This window comes from Anser brachyrhynchus (assembly GCF_964034855.1).
Source record: "Anser brachyrhynchus genome assembly, chromosome: 5".
Taxonomy (NCBI): Eukaryota; Metazoa; Chordata; class Aves; order Anseriformes; family Anatidae; genus Anser; species Anser brachyrhynchus.
The window spans coordinates 2527748-2548353 of record NC_137699.1 but is presented as its reverse complement, the minus strand read 5'-3'; the positions used below and the strand labels follow the sequence as shown (position 1 = coordinate 2548353).

The following is a 20606-nucleotide window of genomic DNA, read 5'->3' as shown; positions in this document are numbered from 1 at the left end:
GGCATAATTTTATTATAGTAGTTTGGGAGAGATTTGTAGAGCTGAGAAACATACCAGCCATTTATAAACCATTTAAATGTATGTTCCTTGTTAACATTGAATTGACTTCTAGAAACTTGAAAACTGCACTAGGAATTTCTGAGTTTTAGCAGAAGTCTCTCTCAATAAATTAATTTCCTCGTAGATAGGTTTTATCCTACATCTAATGACCAAAGGTGCCTCTGCTGCAGCTGCATGCTCTAACAGTAGACTGAACATGCTGATGGATCTTTGTATGTTAGAACAAGCGGTGCCTCTGTAATAGTTCTTCACAGAGACTTTATTACTCAGATATACTTTCTACCTCCTATTGCTGTGATATCTTGTAATGGGGAGTGTGTACTGAAATAGCCTTGAGTGCCATTAAATTCCTCATTGCTGCCTAACATCTTGGCTGCTGAATGGAGGCCCTGCTGCTAGAGCAGTCCCGATCTATGCTTACTCTAGAGTCTTTTGTTCACTATCTTCCTAAATTCATTCTTTTTTTTTTTTGCATTCCCATTTAGGACAGATCTGCCTCAGTGCTTGAGTTTTTCCTAAATGAAAAATGCTAGCTAAAACACTAGCTTATTTGAAGAAAAAAGCAAAAAGCAAACAAAAAACCACTACAAATATTGCGAGTGTGTGTTAAAGGTGGTGAGTCTAGAAAGCAAATTCAAATCACCCAAAATGTATCTTTGGTTTGACAGTGGGGAAAACACTTTTTATTTCATTTTAGCACCTATACTCTACCATGTGTGTAAGCTTCATAATGCAAAATATGCTTTAAAAGGTAGCCTGTGTTTACCTACAAGTTACTGGTAATAATGCCTGTTAACAGAAATCATAAGGATGACTTTCTGTGTTGAGTTTACTTCATGGAGATAAAGTGGGGGAAGATGACATGAGAGCAACCCCAAAGGAGCAGTAAGATGTTGACAGGTGGCAGGGAGTGTTGCTGAAATCACAACAGGTAAACTACAGGGTGGAAGATAATTTAGTCTCTGACATGAATTATTGGGGAGCTGCTATGCTGGAAGAATTTAAACTGTTTGATTAGTTTTTGTTGTTGTTTTGTTTTGTTTTTGTTTCTTAAAAAGTAATCTTCAAGGAAAAGGCTTTGTGAATGGTTCAGGAAACTGTATTGTTCTCTAAAGTTCAATTTGCTCCTGATGGGTGAGAGCCAGCACTTGCATAGCAGCTGCCAAAGTGCATCCCAAGACTGGCTTTTATCTTGATAGCTCCTGCACTTAAAAATTTCAGAAGAATAAGCTCCTTTGTCTAAAATAGTTGTTTTTTTCATATCTTGAAATGGAATTTTGAGAAATGCATGCTGAATAGACTGAAAGGTAAGTTTTTTTGTACCAAGAGAGCATGCACAAGCCTTGTGTACTCTTTCAATTTGGAGTCTTGAATAGAACTCAGAGACTGTGCTAACTCCTTAACTCCTCCTGCAATGATGTGTTCTTGTTGACACTCCCCCCCCCGTTCTCACATTTTGCAACTTTTCCCTAGTTGTCATGAATAGCCAGTAACCTTACCAGCCAGCAGCTGATGTGATCTGACATGAACTAAACAGGAAACTGCTGATAAGAGATAAGAGTGGACAAATGTGTATTTTCTTGTTGAACTGGCTGGCAAAAGCCTAGCACCTACTCTTGCTGGTTACCTCAAGGGGTCATTTGCCATTGCAGTTCAGTATTGGCAATGTTTATTTAATTTGAAGGTGGGGAAGGAAATCAAAAGGAAATTTCACTTAAACAGCATCTTAAGTTTGACCCCAATTATATGCTTACCAATTACAGAAGAGGAATAATACTTCTAAAAGACTTGTAGCGTAATTTTTAGCCTTTCAAAGGAGAACATTTCTGTACTATGTTCTATGGCTTAAAAAGAGAAACTAGGAGCTTTCTGCCCTTCTCCCCATCTATTTTAGGCTAGAATGGGATTAGCACTTAAAGGAATTACTTTGAGTTTTGGCTTGGCAGTTTTAGTTGTTTAGGTCTCTGATTAGTTCACATAGGTTGTGTGAGAGGAAAATGATTTAAGTGTTGGACCATCCCAAATACTGAAAAATGAACGGTATCCCTCTCTTACTGAGGGTCTGTGGAAGCAAATTCACCAGCCTGGCATATTACAAAAGGGTGCTTGTTTTCTGTACAGAATCTGATCTCTGGAAAAATCTGTGAAAGAATTATTTTGTTTTCAGTGCTGTTAATGCTTTGACTAGTACTTGTACATTTCTAACCTTCTAAGCATTCTAAACATACACACTATTGAAGCCTAGATGAAAGGAAAAAATGCAATGGCTATCTCTTTATTTGTATCTTATTTATTTGCATCTATTTATTTGCATCTTGATGCAAAAAAATGTTAAATAAGTTGCAAGAAGTCAGGACGGCACCAGCAGCTGTTTACATGTCTGTAGTTCTGAGGATATTTTTCCCCCCTAATGTTCAAATGGTAGTTACTGACTATAATTTCATTTACCTTACATGGCAATTTAGGGGATGTTAAAGGGATTGTGATTCATGATAGCACAATTGCTTTATTATAATCAACCTTTGTGGCACTTCTGCATTCCCATGGCAATTTAGTATGTCTCACTTCTGTTTCTGTATGAACACTATATATGCTGTCATGTTTTCACTGTTGTAACTCTTGTGCAGTCCTGCCTGGAATGTGGTTTTCTGTAATAGTTTTATATCCTGTGTGAGATAGAGAAGGAAATACAGTCATTTCTATTGGTTTTGCAAAGTAGAACTCAAAGGAAACTTGGAGGAAATCTGATAATTGATTTTTCATTTGTAAATTGAAAATTGTCTTGCAATAAGACTAAAAATTATATTTGGAGGTTGACAGTAACCTCAGAGAGTTTAAGAAAAAACAAACAGTTGGCACTGTAATACTTTTGAAAGCTTCTTCCTTTTAAATAAAAATAATTAAATTCAATTTCCCCCAAATGGCTTAGTTTTTACAAATTGTTTTTTCCTTCTTTTCTTGATCCTTCTTTGTATTCCAGCAACTGGAAGCAGCAGCTGCACGTGCTGCAGAGGAGGAAAAGAAAAGACTTCAGACTCAAGTTGAGTTACAAGATCGCTTCAGTCTGGAGCTGGAGAGAGAAAAAATGGTGAGTAGTGCACATGGCTTTTTGCTATAATTCCACATAGTGAGCAGCGCTTTCAGCAATGACTTCCCTCATAGGCAATCACTGAAAGGTTTCAGCAGAATTTGCAGGAAGTTGAGTGCAGTCTGCATTACATTTACTAGAGACATAAAATATATTTAGTAGTGAAAAAAGAATTGAAACACCCTGCCTACAATTTGTATAGCAATCAGAGCTTAAATATTATTGGAAAATCATGAATAGAATGAACTGTTTACAAGATAAAACACAGACTGAAGACTGCAGTTTTCAGGGATGAAGAACTTGAGACTGGTTCGTTTTGTATATTCATATAACACATACAAAGGTATAATTAAAGTGTATTTTAGGAATTTTCTGAGTTGATTATATTCCCCAAACTGTTCTTTTTTTATACTGTTCATTCTTTTGTATTTATACACATGCAACATTAAAGAAAAACTGCAGCTTTAAAATGCTGCACGGCATATCATGCCAAGGATTTATAGAACAACTTATTTTTGATCTTCAAGGGTTTTGTCTGGTATAATAAGTTCTTCTGTCAGCTGCAGAAAAGAAGTAGAAATAGGCTGATGTAATGGAACATCTCAGGACAAATGCACGTGCAGTGGTACTTTATGGGATGAGTGTGAATTGTTGAATACGCTCGCTTTCTGGGTCAGTGGGATTTAGGTTAGCTGAGGGAAAGCAGTCCACTGAGCAGTGGAGCAGGACAGGCCATCCTATCACACTTGAAACAAGCTTTTTTTTTTTGCTGACTTAAGGAGCACTGCTTATCTTCTGTGAAGTAAATGTTACGTATTACTAAATGCTGAGGTTTTGGTGCTTTATCCCCCCTCAGTTCAACGACAGTGTGAGCCAAACAGGACGGTCGGCTCTGGTGCCACATCACCCCTAGTTTCCTGCTCTGGTCAGTGAAACAGGGGAAATCAGATCAGAGGCTGAATGACCATGGACATTCAGCTTCTCTTTCACCTTCCTCTACCACTTACCTTCACTCTTTTGTTATAGTTGCTCTTCTCTTAGCAAAGCCAAGATCCCTAGCTGGTGTCCAACCTTTGACGTCTCAAGTTGCAGTGCCAGCATCCAGATATGTGTGAAATCTGCTACTGCCAAGGGAGGACTTGCCTGAGGAAACAAGTTGAGTGTAATTAAATGAGCTTGATCTTTGTGTCTAGACACTCTACAAGCTTTTTCTTCCTTCAGTTTAGTGTGTACTTGTAAATCAAGTGATGCGATCAAACTGATTGAAGATAGGTTTAAACCACTGTACAAATCCTGTGCAGCATGCAGTAGGCCAATGTAAGTGACCACGGTTTTTTTCTTCCTTACTTTCTTAGTTACACAGCTACAAATCTTGACTCAATTTTATCAGTTCTGCTCTGCTGGTAGCAGGAAAAGGTCTCTCTGAAAATGCTATCAGAGAGAAACCTGGTAATTCCTTCAATATTGGAAACCTGAATGGAATGGTAGCTCATGTGTGTCCTCAATTTACTTTGCTAGGTGAGACAAAAAATGGAAGAGCAAGTCGCTCAGAAGTCATCTGAACTGGAACAGTATTTACAGAGAGTACGTGAGCTGGAAGAAATGTATAAGCAGCTACAGGAAGCTTTGGAGGTTGAAAAACAGGCACGTCAAGATGAAGAAACTGTAAGGAAACTTCAAGCCAGGTATGCATTTTACCTAGTAGTGACTTATTTCTGTTTCACTGCAATATTAAACAACTGTATTCTACTTTTAAAGATTGCTGAGCATTACCCCTGCTAATCGAAACATATATGAAAACCATAAATATCACCTTTAGCCTTCAGATCTTAAGAAAAAAATATCTACCATCTTTGCACTTTAAGCTAGTCTTGCCTCCCAGCAAAGTGTTCAAAATGCAAGCAATTCCAGAAGAGCAGGCTCACTTATTTTTCATCAGGCATTGTGCCTGTCCACACATCCAAAATTGAGATCATTCTGTACAAACTTTGTTATGTTTTATAAAGCACTAACTGTAAATATGACTTGCTGTTACATTTTATCACAGGTTTAAATTTTAACTGATAAAAGGTTAAGTCTTCTCTTACTCATATGGGCTTCGTTTAGTGTGATTTCTTTCTTCATATAGTCAGTCCTCCTAAGACAGTTAAGATAACTCATGCACGTTTGTTTCTTCTGTGGTTTTCAGTGTTGTGCGTTTGCATTATCGACTACATTTTCTGAATAGCCCTTTGTAGCAGTGAGTCTGCTTGCACTTCTGGCATGATTTTCAGTGTTACACTGAATACAAGCCAAGAAGCAGTAATTTTTTCCCTCCTTTCTGAGTGGTTTTGTTTTGTTTTTTTTTCCTCAATAATTAGCTTGGCTTTCCTCTGTGTATGCTACATGATGGATACAGCTTACTTTAAAGTGCAGTTAACATCTCAATCCCCATTGCAGATTACTGGAAGAAGAGTCAGCAAAGAGAGCTGAACTGGAAAAATGGCACTTGCAGCAGCAGCAGACCATTCAGATGACAGAAGCAGAGAAGCAAGAGCTAGAAAACCAGAGAATGATAAAGGAACGGGCTCTTCAAGTTGCTATGCAGCAACTGGAACAGCTTGAACTGGAAAGGAAGGAGGCCCTTGAGCAATATGAGGTGAGCTGTTCTGTTTATCTTAACTCTCATGCTTAGCTGGATGTGCAGTAGTTTAACTGAATTTGAAGTTTGTCCATTTCATGCTTGTTTAAAGATTAGTAAACAAAAGATTTTTAAGTAGAGCTAGGATAGTTATGTCTTTTTCTTTTTTTCCCCCCAGATCAGTAGATATATTTGAGGAAGAGGATAGGTTTCAGACATACCCCCCCCTTTATTATTTTATCCCAATTCACATGCAAGCCAGCTTGATCATATCCTGAAATATTCTGTATACATTTGTCTTATGCTATAGACTAACTATCCATGTGCAGTCCTGTTGCTGTCATAACCCAATGCCTTATACTTTTGAATTAGTTATCCTTGCAATGTTTTGATAATTTAATGGGGCAATATTGTCTTCTACAGACAAAAATTGATGTGCTACTGTAAGCCCTTGCTCCTTAAAAAGGTATTTAAGCACTGAATTATGTCAAGGATAGCTAGGAATTAGTCCAGATTCTCAAATGGAGTTTTGTCAAATGAATTCTCAAATTCAGCAGTGCCTGGTGTCCCAAGTGTCAGGGCTGTTCTCTGTTCCACTGAGCGTTTTTGGTGTAGGCCAGTAGCTGTGTTCATGGAATAAATATAAAGAATTTATCAGAATCCAGTGACTACAGAGACTGAATTTCTACATACTTTCTATGGCTAGGGAGGTATTAATCCTGCATCTGTTTAGGTCAGGAAACAAAACACAGCTAGATATCTGTTTAACTTGGGAGTGTGTTTATGCTGTCTTCTGTGCCCTTGGAATGAGTTCTGTGAAGGACAAACTATTGAGCTGTCTTGACCAGCACAGAATACTGCAGCGACTACAAGAACAGGCCCAGATGGAGTATTTTTTGCCCATTTTACAACTTACTGTGTTGGTGTTACATCTGGCACAATCAGTAGAGTTGCTTTCAGGTAATACTCAACTTTTTTTTTAAATGACATCCCAGGCTTTTTGTACATAAAATAAAATACCACTGTTATCTAGACATCCAGAATACATCTACTGTTATCTAAACATCTGGAATATACTACACTTACAAAACAAACAAGAAAATCAGAAGAGAAATGGTGGAGTAGGTCACTGCAATAATTGACATAATATTTTAGAAATCGTTAAACATTCTAGTCTTACGTTTGCAATTGACCAAAAGACCAATTTAGACAGAAGAATACTTCTTCCGTGCTTGGGCTATCAGCAGTGGTCCATTTCCTAGCTTATGTTTTATGATTTATTGTAATGTCCGCTAGAACATTGTAGATCAGAACATAGTAGTTCTAGATAGTCTCTAATTTGAAACTATAGTTTGTGTGTGTTTTCAGTCTTCATGAAGACTAACCCTAACTGTGCAGCTAGACAATCTTATAAAACCTGGTTTGAGGGCTTGCTTTTATACCGTTAGTGACTGACTGTAATAGTTAAAATGTTAATCTGAAATGAAATGGTCCTGTCTATACTAAACAGAGGGCAGGCTGACATAGTATTGTACAGTCTTTAGGTTTAAAAGGAGGCATTGTCTTTTTATATAAATTAAGTTGTTCTTGTTTGCAAATGGGCTCTATTTTATTTCAGGAGGTTAAAAAGAAGTTGGAAACAGCAGCTAATAACACCAAGACTTGGAAAGATAAAGTAGCTCATCATGAGGGATTAATTCGACTAATAGAGCCAGGTATGTTATCAACAGAAAAATAACAAAAACACTGTATTAATTCCATCTCATATACTTGCATCACTTAGCTATTTATTGAAGTCTGCCTTTTCTTGTAGCTTACTGGTTTCACTACAGCCTATAACTACTACATTTGTCAGAATTGCTGATCATAATAGGTCTTCCCTCAGAATGGAAGAATTGTTCTGCATTCAGAACCCAAATAGAGAAAAAAAAAGTTTGCAACTCTGCAATATAATGCATTATGAAAACACTGTTGGCACCAGACCTTCAAAATACGTTTTGTGCGGTATAGTGTAAGCACTGCAGTATCTTTACTGATAAGATTAGTGCCCCCTGAGGATTTGGTTTTGTTTGAAATAAATTTAATGATGATGGTGGGAACAAATACAGGCTCATAGTTGCTTGAGAGAAGGATTAATTAGTATTAAAGCCTCATACCTAGGATGTGTTGAAATCTGAGCAAAATTAAACATAAGAAACTTTCAAGTCTTTACTGTCCCTGCTAAAACTATTTATTTTTTAAATTTTTACTTATTTATTTTTAAACAACACAAGGATCTACCTGAACATTGCATTTTTGGGTGTTTAATGCAATTAGCCTAAATGCTGATTGCCAAAACCACAAAGTAAAGGTATCTAAAATATTTACTGGATTTTTAGAAAAAGTTTAACTTTTTAGCTTAATTAATACCATGCCAGCCTTACAGGAAAGTGTCTTTGTGATGCTGTGCTGGAGAGATTGCTTTCCCTTAGGGACATCTTTAACAGCAAGAATAACAGAAAACAGTTACTTCTATACAACTATTTTGCAGGGGCAATTGGAGATAAAGATGCCAAAGGTGGCAGCAGTTGAGAACTTTTCACACTAAGCACCTTCACTGACTGTGTCCCAGGCATTCCTCCCTCCTCAGTTAGGGAGGCCACCTTTGAGAGGGATTCCAGTCACAGAAGAGACAGCACTTACAGAATCATCCTGTGGCAACTCCAACTCTGCCCCACTGATGGTGTGTGAGTGATGTTACTGTCGGAAATGCCTGTTTCAAGTATTGCACTTTGTCTTCCAGGTTCCAAGAATCCTCACTTAATCACAAACTGGGGCCCGGCAGCCTTCACTGAAGCAGAACTGGAGCAAAGACAAAAGAGCTGGAAAGGGAAGAAAGCCACTTCTGAGTAACAACGGTAGCTGACATACCATTTGTGAACAGAAGCCCACCTTTGTTCATTCTGCTTTGCACAGAACAGCTCATTATTGCTCTTTTGAAGATCTTAGTTTACCCAGCAGGTTGGGTCTTTCTAAAAAGGAAATACCGTTTACCACATAGGAGTATCTACTAAGGGCTCAGTAACTATAATGTGTGGTGTCTGACAGTACTTGCTGTTTTCCTTCACGTTTTCAGATACTTTGTTCTTTCATACAAAACTTTTCAACTCAAGATTTTTATTCAAATGTAGCCTTTGACAGTATTGTTTCTATACTAGCCTGTAACAATCTGACAGCATCTAACCATTCAGGCAGCATCATTTTCATTCCGAAAAGCAAGGGAAACAATTGTTATATTGGTTCAGTTAGTAATAATTTAAGCCCAGGCTAAGTCAATCCTGAAGGTTCTGTCCAACTCTGAGACAGAGCACTACCTTTCCTTTCTTTTAGTCTCCTTTCATTTTTCTGTATGTGCCTGTTGCTCTTCACATGTGGGGTTAGTGCTTAATATCTTCTTCTCTACTGAGAGTAGGCTGACATCACTGGGTGCCTGTTGCTGCTGTTTCCTGGCTGGTCTGATTTGTGTGTCCTTTGTTTGCAGGAATCCAAACAAAAGAATTGGAAATAGGTATGTTCAAAATGCCGCTGTAAAACGTTTGGAAAAAGCGGTCATGCAAGATTGAGCTTGTTACTGCCTCGTACTTGAGAAGTGCTTAAAAAAAATCAGAGCTTAGAAAACCATAATGCTTTCGGTTCATGGTTTAAAAGATGTACAGTTTTGACTTACAGATTTCTGAAGTGGATGAATGGAACTTGATGGTATGTACAAGCCTTGATGCAGATGATATTTGGCCATGTTTATGCAAGAAATTTGATTATACAATTACCATTGCTATAGATGCAGCGCTCTGTTTTGTCTTATTCTTTATTGGAGGCCAGATTCCAAAATGTAATGCAAGAGGAAGTCCTGCCTTGCAAAGAGCAGGTGCCCATTGAAGTGGTTTGTTAATTAGCTTTGACCTCTGTACATACACAAAACATGGAAAACCATCTTTTAGCACGTGCTTTTTAGTTCAGCTAAATGCTAAATTATTTGTGGTAAATAAAAAGTGACTGTTTCTAATGGATAACCAGTGCATTTGTATACACCATTGTGATACTCAGCTCTCAGAAGAGCAGAAGCTGTACAGAAACAAACTTCAGATTTGGAATTCCATAGCATTTTATTTGCCTGTTAACTAAGACTCACTGAAATACTGAATCTTTGCAGTCATTTGGTCTTTAATTATATTTTTATACTAATTGAAATCTTTAATGTTTTGGTAGATGGAGTACTGATTAAAATGGAAGGTAAATTGAGGCTCTTCCTATTTGTATTTACTGTACAGGACAGCAATAGTTCCTTAAGCTTGCTAACAAGGCATTTTTTAAAATTGATTTTGTTTACAATGAAATGTGAAAAAAAACTGTAATGGAAATACTAATGTATACATTGTTAAACTTTGCTAAAGGAGGTGGAACAGTATTTATAACTACCCAACACCTTTTATGTGGAAAGAAGAAGGTGCCTTGGGCCTAAAACTTTTTAATTTTTCTAACAGTCTTTGTTTTGGACACGTATTTTTTAAAAAAACACCAAATGATGCATGTTTTCATATTTGTTACTGTTCTTTAGAATTGGCTATTTAATAAAGTAATACGAAGTCATTTACATTTCTGAATGAACTGCTGGCTTTTTGTATCGGTTTCTTTTGGGTTTCTTTTTGCATCGGTTTCTTTCCACGTTGGTGGAACAAATATACCCTTAATAGTATGACCAATGGGATTTGGTTTAAAGCCATAACAGCAGTAGTCATAGAGACAGTATATCTTAAGAATAGCAACACTTATGTCAGAATCATTATACTCTAAGCCACATTAAATATGAACATATGTTAAACAGCAGCAGTCAGTAACAGTATTTTGAGGGTGCAGTTTAGGTAATTTCTGAAATGCAAAGCATGGCAGATGGGAAATTAATTTATACTTCCTCTTATTAGTGAGTTAATGAAAATGGCTGCAGTTAGGGTATGATGGCACATATAGACATGTGCCTCTGCAGGCAAAACAGGCCCTTAACTAAAATGTCATCCACATATTTCATTTTTTCTTAGTTGCTATTAGATGAGGAAATGAGCCAAATCTGTTAATTTTGTTATCCCCACTTGCTCTGACAAATTAAGGAAACGCTTTGTGTGAAGTGTTGCACAGTAAAGGGGGGGGGGGGGGGAGGGAAGGGACTTAAAAGCTGACCAATTGCATTTAGAGCTAAAAATTCCACTTTAGAATAAGTCCATTAAAGCTACACCCCAAACATACTGCTCAAAGAGAGAGCAGTGCTGTGAGTCAGTGTCACCACATCTCATGAACCAGCGCAGTATGGAAAAACAACCCACAGCCTACTGGTGCATGATCATTTCTGGTGAGCCCTGAGGTTACAGCATTCTTACTCCAAGAGAGAAATAAGTCGGATCACGGAGAGGCTCTCCTCAATGAAATGTGATGCTAAGTAAGTGTCTGTGCCATCCCTGAAACATGCCTTGCAAAAATCTAGTGTCGCTCATACACAGCAGATTTACCTGTGCAGAAACCAGTAGGATGCTGTTTCTTCTGTTCTTGATGCCTCAGTACAATGTGCTGGAAGGCTTAATCCTGTCTGCCCAGTTCTGGTTTACCTTCTGCTGATGGAAGAACATCCTGCAAAACAATAGCACAGTATCAGTCTTCTTTTCTCCCAAGCCACGACAGGATTTTTGCTCTGTGACCATTTATGGTGCTGGTGTATGAGACTTCTACTTTTCCTCATTCCCAAACTGTAACAGGCAGGTTTCCAGCAACTCTTATTACTTCAGTTTACCTTTCCTGTATGCACAGCCTATATGGTGAAGCAACATTGTGTTAGGACACTATCTGTATCCTGGGGAGTTCCAAGGGGTGGGATGTGAATGGGGGGGGATTTAAAACAAAACAAAACAAAAAAAATGTTCAGGCTTGCAGTTCCTTGTGGAAGAGTAGCCACACCATCTATCTCGGTACAAGTGAGCTGAAAATAATTGCACCGAATTTTATCTTGATTAAATAAAGCATTTTTAGGTAAATAATTTTTGAGAGAGGAAAAAAAAAAAAAGTGTGTGTGGCTAATACACCAGTGGGTACCCTAGGAAATGAATTCTATTTGTCATGTAGCAAGTACGAAATTACTGCTCTGTGCTAGGTAAAGGGAACAAAAGAGAGGGATTAAAAAGTGCCATAAATTTGTCACTAATGGAATGAAAAAACTCCTGCAACACTAGAAAGATTTTAGTCCCGCCCGCCCCCCCTGCCCCCCCCCCCCTTCAGCTAGGGACTTTCCAACTCTGGCTGCACCATGCCTATTAGTTACTAACTGTGGCTGCCTTTTTTTTTTTTTTTTTTTTAATTAATGTTCTCAACTCAAGGTGGGAGGCCCCAGAGCTCCTTATCTGGCTGTACCCTGCTGGGACTTTGTATCAGGCTGCCCGCTGGGCATGGCAGTGGTGGCAGGCGGCCCTTAGCAAACCGCGGCGGCTCTGGGGCCGGTCTCATATTTGGACTTCAGCTGCCATCTGGTGGTAGTTCAGCCCTTAAGCATCTCAGCTTCCCCAGCTAGCATTATTAACAGCAGTTTTACACTGTGACCATCCTGAGACAGTGAAAAACCATGCTTCTGCTTCATTCCCCTTCAGCAACTCCAACAGACATTTACAAGAGCAATGATGTACAATGGCCGAAGAACTGGTAAGTGACCCAGTGCTGCTGTATTATGATTACCTTGCTGCCATCACCGTTGTGTTCTGCCATCCTCGACTTCATGAGCTACTTTAGTTCTGCCATCTCAGCTCAGTGTACATGATCCCAGAGTTGTCCTAGGAAAAAAAAGATTTTACAACATGAGTGTTACCATTATCTGAGGATAAATATGTTCAGAGCCTTAAAGCTAAATCACAAATATTAAAACAAAACAACAACAAACAAACAAACCCACCACTGTACTGAGGAAGGATGAGGCATGCAGATACATCATTCAGTGAGCTCTCAGCTACAGTGCAAAGCTGAAGCTGCCATATGGCTCTGCTAGAGAGTAAGGCCAGGGTCAAGGAGAAACATGTAAGGAAGGTTACTTGCCTGTAAATAAGGTTTTCCCAGATGCCTTGTGTACATACCTAATTTATCCTTTACCCTCACCCTGTTGGCTCTCATCCTACTGAACACTGCTCATTGACATGCAGGATAAAAATGCACTTTTAAAACACACTTTGGGGGCTCCCCACCTGGCAGGATAAGCAGCCATGCAGACACCTTGTCTTAGGGACTCCTGTTACTGCTAATGTGATCACAAAGTACTTCAGGAGTCCCAGAATAAAACACAAAGAGAAAGTTTGTAACACTACATGAATTTAGAGGTAGTAACTTTTACACTCTGAGTCTCAATGTGCATGTTAACCAGTTCGAAATGCCAAGGAAGCAAAAGTACAGAATAGCATTATCTATGTCAAAACTGGGCAACCTTTGAAATAATGGCAAGGCCAGTGGTTGTTTTAGCACTTAAAATGAAAAGATTTGGAAAGTGGTGGCTGCTTCTCCCCTCCAAAAGATATTAAAGTTGGAACAATACGATACAAAAGATCACGAAAAAAAACACATCCTGAAAAGCCTTAGAAGGGAAATTTAATGACACCTACAAGCACAATCCTAGAAAGGCCCCTTGATGAGAGCCCCTCTTGCCCCTGATTTCTCATATTTAGCCTAATGGGCAGAGGTAATGTAACAGGACATGAGCAGCTAGTCAGACAGAAAGCCAGTGACTGGCTGGGCAGAATCATAGAATCATTAAGGTTGGATAAGACCTCCAAGATCATCTAGTTCAACCATCCCCCCTACCACCAATATCACCCACTAAACCATGTCCCTAAGCACAATGATGTCCAACCTTTTTGGTTGATATGTTGATAAAAAGAAAACAAAGCAAACAAACAAAAAAACAGAACAACTGCACTCCCATTCTCCCTCTGGCCATTATTTTCAATTCATTAAAAAAATCAAACAAGCATGCAAAATAACCCATCCTTTCTACTTTCATCAGTGTGCTCACTGCTCACATAGCTCTTTTGCCTATCAAAGGAACTTGCTCTATCACCAGCTTTATACACTGTTATAAAATTAATAGAGCTGCTTGCCACAGTTACACCACATGTAACTGGGCCTCGTATCTTCACGCAAGTGCCTTTCTGCTGTTATTCCTATTGCCTGTTTTCTAAGCACACAAGTGATTTGCTCATGCTGTACAGATGCTGACGTGGGGAACCTAGGAGGGTGGTTTTGAGTATGTATGAGTGCAATTTGCACAAGCTTGTGTTGGTTGCTCTTATCTGTATCCTTGAACAAGGAACCTGTGTCCTCTCACTTAACCTGACCAACAAATCTAATTAGAACACATGAATATCTCAGATGGGAATTTAAAACTTGAACGTTGCTGTGAGACAGTTTCAAAAGCCCAGGCTTCCCCAGTGTTGTCATTTATAAGCTGTTTCAATGCCTACCAGAGTACAGGGGTTTCTCTTTCTGCTTCAAAGAGGCTCATGATGCTCATCTCTGACACATTGCACAAGTGCTGGGGAGTCCAGGTCATCTGGGGCACTGGTTCCTCAGCCCTGTGTAAAAAAGCATTTAAAAACATGTTTAAGGACAGACTCTGCTTAGAAACCTTTAGAGATTTCATCTTATGGCATAGCTTGGACTGAAATCTTCAATTTGGAGGAACCTGAGGTTGCATTTTCCCAACTGCCTCCTTTGCCAGGGACACATTGGGGTGTTCTGCTTTTTCCCAGCCATGAAATCAACTGCCACGTATGTCTGTGAGGGAGGAGCATGCCCCATTTCACAGCCGAGTTTCCCCTGACTGCTGCCCCTGCCAGAAAGAATATGTTGGCCCTGAGCTGCTTTTTTCCCAGAAAGAAGCCACAGAAAGGTGGGAAGTGATGCTAGGGAGGCACAGCCTGCTGTAACACAGGTTCCCCCCGAAAAGCTGAGTGGGGCTGCAGGGCCTGCACACTTGGTGTGGGACTGATCTTTGCAGGCACGCAGGTGGCATCTTCTGCATTTTCTGCTTTGTATTAGCATGGACTTTGCCTGCTCACAGGGGCTGCAAATGCCCGGTGGGTTGCTGCTGGCCCATGGAGCAGCCTGGGCAGATGAGATGTATGGCCAGAGATGACGATCACTCCAAGCTGCCATGGCCCTGGAGCCCCACTCCCCATGTGTCTGCTGGTGGCACAGTCCTACCCACAGAGTCCCCAGGCACCCCACTGGGACCCTGCTGGGAGCCACTATCCCCTCATGCTAGTCCACACAGGCTTCCCGTTGGCTTAACCCCAGCATGACTAAGCAAAGGGCTCTCCACACTTCCTCTGTCCCTGTTCTTGTACCGTGTGGAAAGTGGAGGCAGTGAGGCATAAATCACATAAATGACTGGTTGCTGGTCTTGCAATGTAGCCGTACACAGTCATGCTTGCAAAAGAAACTTGCCTGCTCGTGCTCCCACATGCTCTCTTCACTGTCACCTTTACATATGGTAAGAGCCAAACCAGCAACTGCTATGAGGCTTCCTCCGGGTGGGAAATCTTCCCTGCCAGCAGGAAAAGATCCAGAACACATATTCCTTGAAATTGTATTTCCAGGGGATAAACAGCCCAGGGCTGGGCACTGGCATGGGGCACAGCACAGGAACCAGCCAGGCAGAACAGCTCACTAAAGAAAAAGGGCGAAAGAAAACCATGCTGGGTGCCACATGCCCTCACCAGGCCAGACTGCTCCCTTGGCATTTCTGCTCTATGCAGAGACCACACCAGTCCTGCACGGCTTTGACAACAGTTCTGGCTCTGTTTCCCCTCTTCACCTAGCTCTAACCAGTCACTCCTACCGATGTCCCTGCTTGTCCCTACTGCAGTCTACCAACAGCGTACCAGTTCGCAGGCATTCACCACCCAGCAAACCAGATGTGCTCTTGCTGTGTATTGGTGCAATTTTAACAGAGAGCTCCTGGGCCCAGGGCAGCACACACTGAGCGTGCACCATCTCTGGGCTAACGGTGTGGCACAGCCACTCACTGCTCTTCCAGCTCTCCATTCTTTTCTCCTTTTAACCTCAGCCCTCCTGACTAGCCCTGGCTCCCTACGTGCTGAAGCAGGGCGAGAAGACTGACACAGTTTTTCCAAAGCCCCCGGCTAGTTCTGGGACCCGCAGCACAGGACTCCGCCAGCTCCTGCCCTGGCAGGCCGGCCAGGCAGCTGCAGCTGCTCCCCCAGAGACGGGGAGAACAATAAGAAAATACCAGATCTGCCGCAGGAATGCAGGAGATAGCGTGGCAGGGGGCCCTGGTGAGTCTGGTCAGGATTTGCTCACGGCTTGGACGTCAACCAGAGGTTGCCACTTGAGCAGCCCTGTCGTCAGGCTGGGGTGGCCTGGGGGATGCTCTGTGGGGCGCTCCCTGCCATGGCCCCCACTGGGCGCTGGACGCCAGATGGCAGCCGGACACCGCCGCACGGCCCTCTGCACAGGCATGCTGAAAACAGCTCACAAGAGCAAAGCGTCTCTTCTGCAGACTTGTAATTAATCACATCTGCGGATCCTGTTTTGAAAGGCAGATTCACACAGATGCGGTACTACGCGAGTGTTTTACAGCTGAGCTGGTAGCATGCTTTGAGCTGCGTCACTTGTGTACGTGCAGCAAAACACTGCTAGTGCACAAAGAAAAACTCAGCCTTTTTTTGCAAGGAAAGCACACATAACACCAAACCAAAACCCTTTCTTATGGTTCATATGACTTACTTCACCGAAAAAAAAGCAAGGAGAGCAAAAACCAGGGAGATTATGAATGACAAGGCTGTCAGCTCACACAGTCATCACAGCTTGGTGGGCTTCCACCTAACTGCAAGGGCTGAGGAGCAGCAGTGCATCTCACCCCCTCGCGCACACTGGGCACATTAGTTATCTTGATTTATTCAGGTGACTGAAACCAAGGTCTTGCACCCACAGCTGCAAAGGCCCAACTGTACTTTGAGAGTCATATAGTTACTCTGTTGGGTAACATTTTCCCTCAACAACTTATGAACTTTAATCCAATTTTGAAATGTAGGGGAGGCTAAGTTGGATTACATTAGCTTAACTGCTCATGTCATAAACTTGAGAAGTGGGACTGGGGGGTTGTTTTTTTTTTTTCCAGAAACCTTTTGTTGGCCCCCAAATTCTTTTTTTTTTTCTTAGTTCAGACACCAAAAGGGGAGGAGGTTCAACTTCCAAAAATAAATCAAAGACACCATGATGCCTGCAGGGTATTTGTTTCTCTGTAGGAACGTGAACCTGGTGGTTTAGTTTAAGAGAGACTAAGCTAACTCTCACATTTTCTACATTCCTTGTTTTCCTGATATATCAAGATCGACAGGTTTGAACTGTTGTTTTAATGAAAACCTACTACTCCTGGGAGGGTTTCCTGTTTTAGAAAGATGATATTTCAGAGCTACAAAATTCCAAGCAATCTGACTTGCTATCACCTTCGTCAGGTCCCTTAACCTCCTTATGCCTCAGTTTCCCACTGATGAAACGTGACTGATATTTGTCCACAAAAAAAAGCACAGAGACCAGTAAGTGTTTGCAAAATACTCAGCTATTCCTAAAAAGAGAACTCTTTAAGCAATACCACGGTAAGCTGAAACTGTGTCCGCAATGTGCGGATCAGAGTTTGCTGTTTGAGGCCTCAGGAAGGGTCCTTCCGACCAGGGCAACCCCTGCACGACCAGAGCCTTCTGGCACGACCATCTGCCAGCCACTCGCAAAGAACCCTTCAGCTCCTCCAACTTTAATGCCTAATCCCTGGTGGCCTGAAAACCTCTTGTGATCTTGGGTAACAACTACAAATTGAAGCAGCCCTTAGATTTCTAATTAGCAAGAGTTAAATTGCCACGTAGCTAGCCCCAAAGTGTCATGAAAACTCATGGCAATAGTCATAAAATTATGCCGCACTCCAGCCAAGCCCTCTTTCATCATCTCTAATTCAGGCTGCTGACTCAACCCCAGGTAAGTTTTCACCTCCCTTTTGCACTTGGAGACCAGGAACATCCTGGTAAACCTAAACAGGACTGACCTTGACACTGTCTCTCCAGACAGTTTTCAGAGCTTAAGCTCTGCAAAACAGAGCAATAAGTTTTGCAGGTGGGTGCAATTCACTTGTTGAATGCTAGAGTATTTGTGTTAAACATGAAGTGCAACAGGAGTCCCTGAACATGTTTTCAGTCTTGGAAACTGATCTTCAGCTCTCACTTTTGTAAATTCTCCAATACACAATGTTATTTTCATTGTTTTTTCTTGTCTGCTACAGGCAATTTAGGATTTTCCGACTGTTCTAACAATTTATAAGCTCTTCTATGTAAAAACACTTTCTTGTATTACAAAAGTTCCTCTGAATTGTAAAACGCGTTACAAAGGGGAGGGAGTTAGTCCCTCATACATTGCTTGGGCTGTTCTCTTGGCAGAAAATAACCACTGGCAGCTTTGTAAAACATGGAAAAAAAGACTTATCTCCCAGATACTGGAAACACAGTCAAAGCTGCCTTAGCTGGGCAAACAGGCACTGATTTCTCAGCCCTTTTCCCTGCAGGTGCAGGTCTGCTGACGTCAAGGCTGTCATTATTGCAGGGCTCACAGCCCTTGAAATGTTTTATCTGCAAGCTGTTGTCCAGCCCACAACACAGAAAAGCTCCTCAAATGCTTCTGATAGGGACGGCTGGGACAGAGAACATCGCGTGCCCTCGATGCCTCCACACTCACCTGCTCCAACTCTGTAGCCAAATGTTTTGGGGAATCTCTGAAATATGCACTTTGAGAATCCAGTTGCTTTCCTGTTTGACTCGGAAATCTTCCTGGAACGTTGCTGCTTCCTGAATTCCTTCTCTAAAGTCAGGTTTTCTTCCTCCTATGCCAAAGCAGTCTACAACAAAGAGGAAAAGACAGCAAAGTTCAGGAAAGCACTCATCTGATAATGCAAAGACTCACAGGTGCAACCTGCATGAATACTCATGATTACATAGTCATTAGGAAAATGGGAAAGCCACTAATGAATTTCAAAGCTAGACTCTCACACAGTACTTCTGTCTGGCTATTGTTTTTTGGGAGACTTGAAGATTCCTGTTATGAGGCAATGTTTCTTGTTAATTTCTTACCCTTTTCCATGCATCAGTGTAATTTTTTTCTCATCTATGTATGTTTTTAGAAAACAAAGCATTGCTCTTATCCCTTTTCAGGTATATGAAGCACTTCATAACCTGTTCACTAAGCACTGCTCAAAGGCAGTTTAGGGTTTTTTTTTGGGGGGGGGAGGGGCAGGGAGGGGGGAGGGCAGGGAGGGAAAAGAACCCGAGACATAACAAGTCGTTGGAAGAGCTGGAGCAGAGCCAGCAGCTCTGCTGACCAGCCCTGCAGCGGTGTGTGCTAGTGGCAGGATGGCACATCACTGCCCCAGAGAGCTGCCGACGAGCTGCTTCACCTTCTGGTGCAGCAGCGCAAAGCTGCATGACAACTCGTTTTCTGTTTCTCCGTGCTCTGCAATGCAGACATCCCCTGGGGTCCTGAAGTCGCAAGATGAAAAACTCATCCTTCCTTTTGGCCCAGATCCTGAACAGACATATGCACATGCTTAGTGCTGACCATGTGAGTAGCAACGCTGATCTCTGTGGAGCAATCCACATGCTTGATTTGAGAGCTGGGGAGAGAAGGACACTTGGTTCTTCAGTTGCCTGTTTTACATACCACTGGTAGAGATCTTACCCAAGAGAGAGCTGTGCAGCAGGATGGCGCTGAACTATATAGCTATTTTTATTTCCATCACTTGTGGCCTTGCTGAGACCTGCTACGAATTATCTGGGATATTACACCCCAGACAAGTCGAAACAACAGGTCTTGCTGCAGACTGTCTGTGTTTAGTGAGATGATTTAGTTACTGCTTTCCCCCCACCCCGTCTTCTTCCTTATTCCCATTAGTGACACGTTGGCTGCAGAGAAAAGTTATTCATGCTCTAGAAATGTAATATTTACTCAAAACAATTTTTATTTGGCTTGGCTTCTTCCCAGTGCCATAAAGTGATAGCCAGCCCCAAGTGCTTACATAGACAACATGTGCATCTGAGTCATATTTATGATCCCAGTTATAAAAAGCACACAATCTTGTTGTTTGGTGCAATGGGATGGGACTGAAGGCATCAGCACGTCTTGAGCATAGCCTGTCTCTGGAATCTGCAGAAATTTGCCATGCTCCAAATATAGAACTTGTGGGTGGAAGCTCAGACAGGAGCCAACTTTTTATACCATTACATCACAGGAATTGAGGGCTTCATGCCAATGGATCCAAGGAAATTAATAAAGAGCAGAGGCTGTCCAGCTGTTTGAATTTAAAGTCACGGCGGAGAGGTAATTATTAATAAAAGTGGCTTCATTCAGAACATGGTAATCTCATTGCTTAAATTGAACATATCCCCTCTTCACTGCAGCTTACTATTCTGTTGGAACTTGTAAAGATAATAGTTAGGAATTAACATCTGTAAGAGATAGGCCCAGAGAAGCTGAGATCATTCTAGATAGAGGACACACTTCAGTTATAACTTTCCAGCTAAGTAATGCTCAGCAAGTGTATGCATTTGCCAGTGGCATCACTGCTCCCCTGGCTGGAGGAGGTGGCTGGAACATGGCATGTATTTTTCCAGTTAAAATACACAACGTCTCAAATGGACAGTGATCAAAGCTGTATTCAGCTAATTTGAAGAGTAATTCAATTTGTTTGACCTCCGTGTGCTGGGGCAGCCAGCATAAGCTCAA

At 41.3% G+C, this 20606-nt stretch overlaps 2 protein-coding genes across 20 annotated transcripts in view; one reads left to right on the top strand and one right to left on the bottom strand.

Annotated features, from left to right (window-relative positions):
* Positions 1–10412, top strand: part of SWAP70 (switching B cell complex subunit SWAP70) — a 41619-nt gene extending 31207 nt beyond the window's left edge. The window contains exons 8-13 of one of the 2 annotated variants that reach the window (XM_080593315.1): positions 3041–3148; positions 4667–4833; positions 5588–5786; positions 7387–7483; positions 8551–8665; positions 9289–10412. In XM_080593315.1, coding sequence (XP_080449441.1) covers positions 3041–3148; positions 4667–4833; positions 5588–5786; positions 7387–7483; positions 8551–8660 — 681 coding nt within the window. In that variant the 3' untranslated portion in view covers positions 8661–8665; positions 9289–10412. Of the gene's footprint in view, positions 1–3040; positions 3149–4666; positions 4834–5587; positions 5787–7386; positions 7484–8550 lie in introns of both variants that reach the window. The other variant, XM_080593314.1, reaches the window with a different exon arrangement.
* The window catches only part of LOC308195587 (uncharacterized protein), a 63345-nt gene continuing 46893 nt past the window's right edge, over positions 4155–20606 (bottom strand). For 17 of the 18 annotated variants that reach the window (XR_013951625.1, XR_013951626.1, XR_013951627.1 and 14 more), the window contains 6 exons: positions 18567–18726; positions 14285–14395; positions 12516–12610; positions 11306–11423; positions 8451–8629; positions 4155–4291 (listed from right to left, as the gene is read on the bottom strand). Coding sequence is in view for 2 of the 18 variants with exons in the window: in XM_080593329.1 (XP_080449455.1) it covers positions 12580–12610; positions 14285–14395; positions 18567–18726 (302 nt within the window). In the remaining 16 variants the exon portion in view is untranslated. Of the gene's footprint in view, positions 4292–8450; positions 8630–11305; positions 11424–12515; positions 12611–14284; positions 14396–15269; positions 15492–18566; positions 18727–20606 lie in introns of all 18 variants that reach the window. The other variant, XM_080593330.1, reaches the window with a different exon arrangement.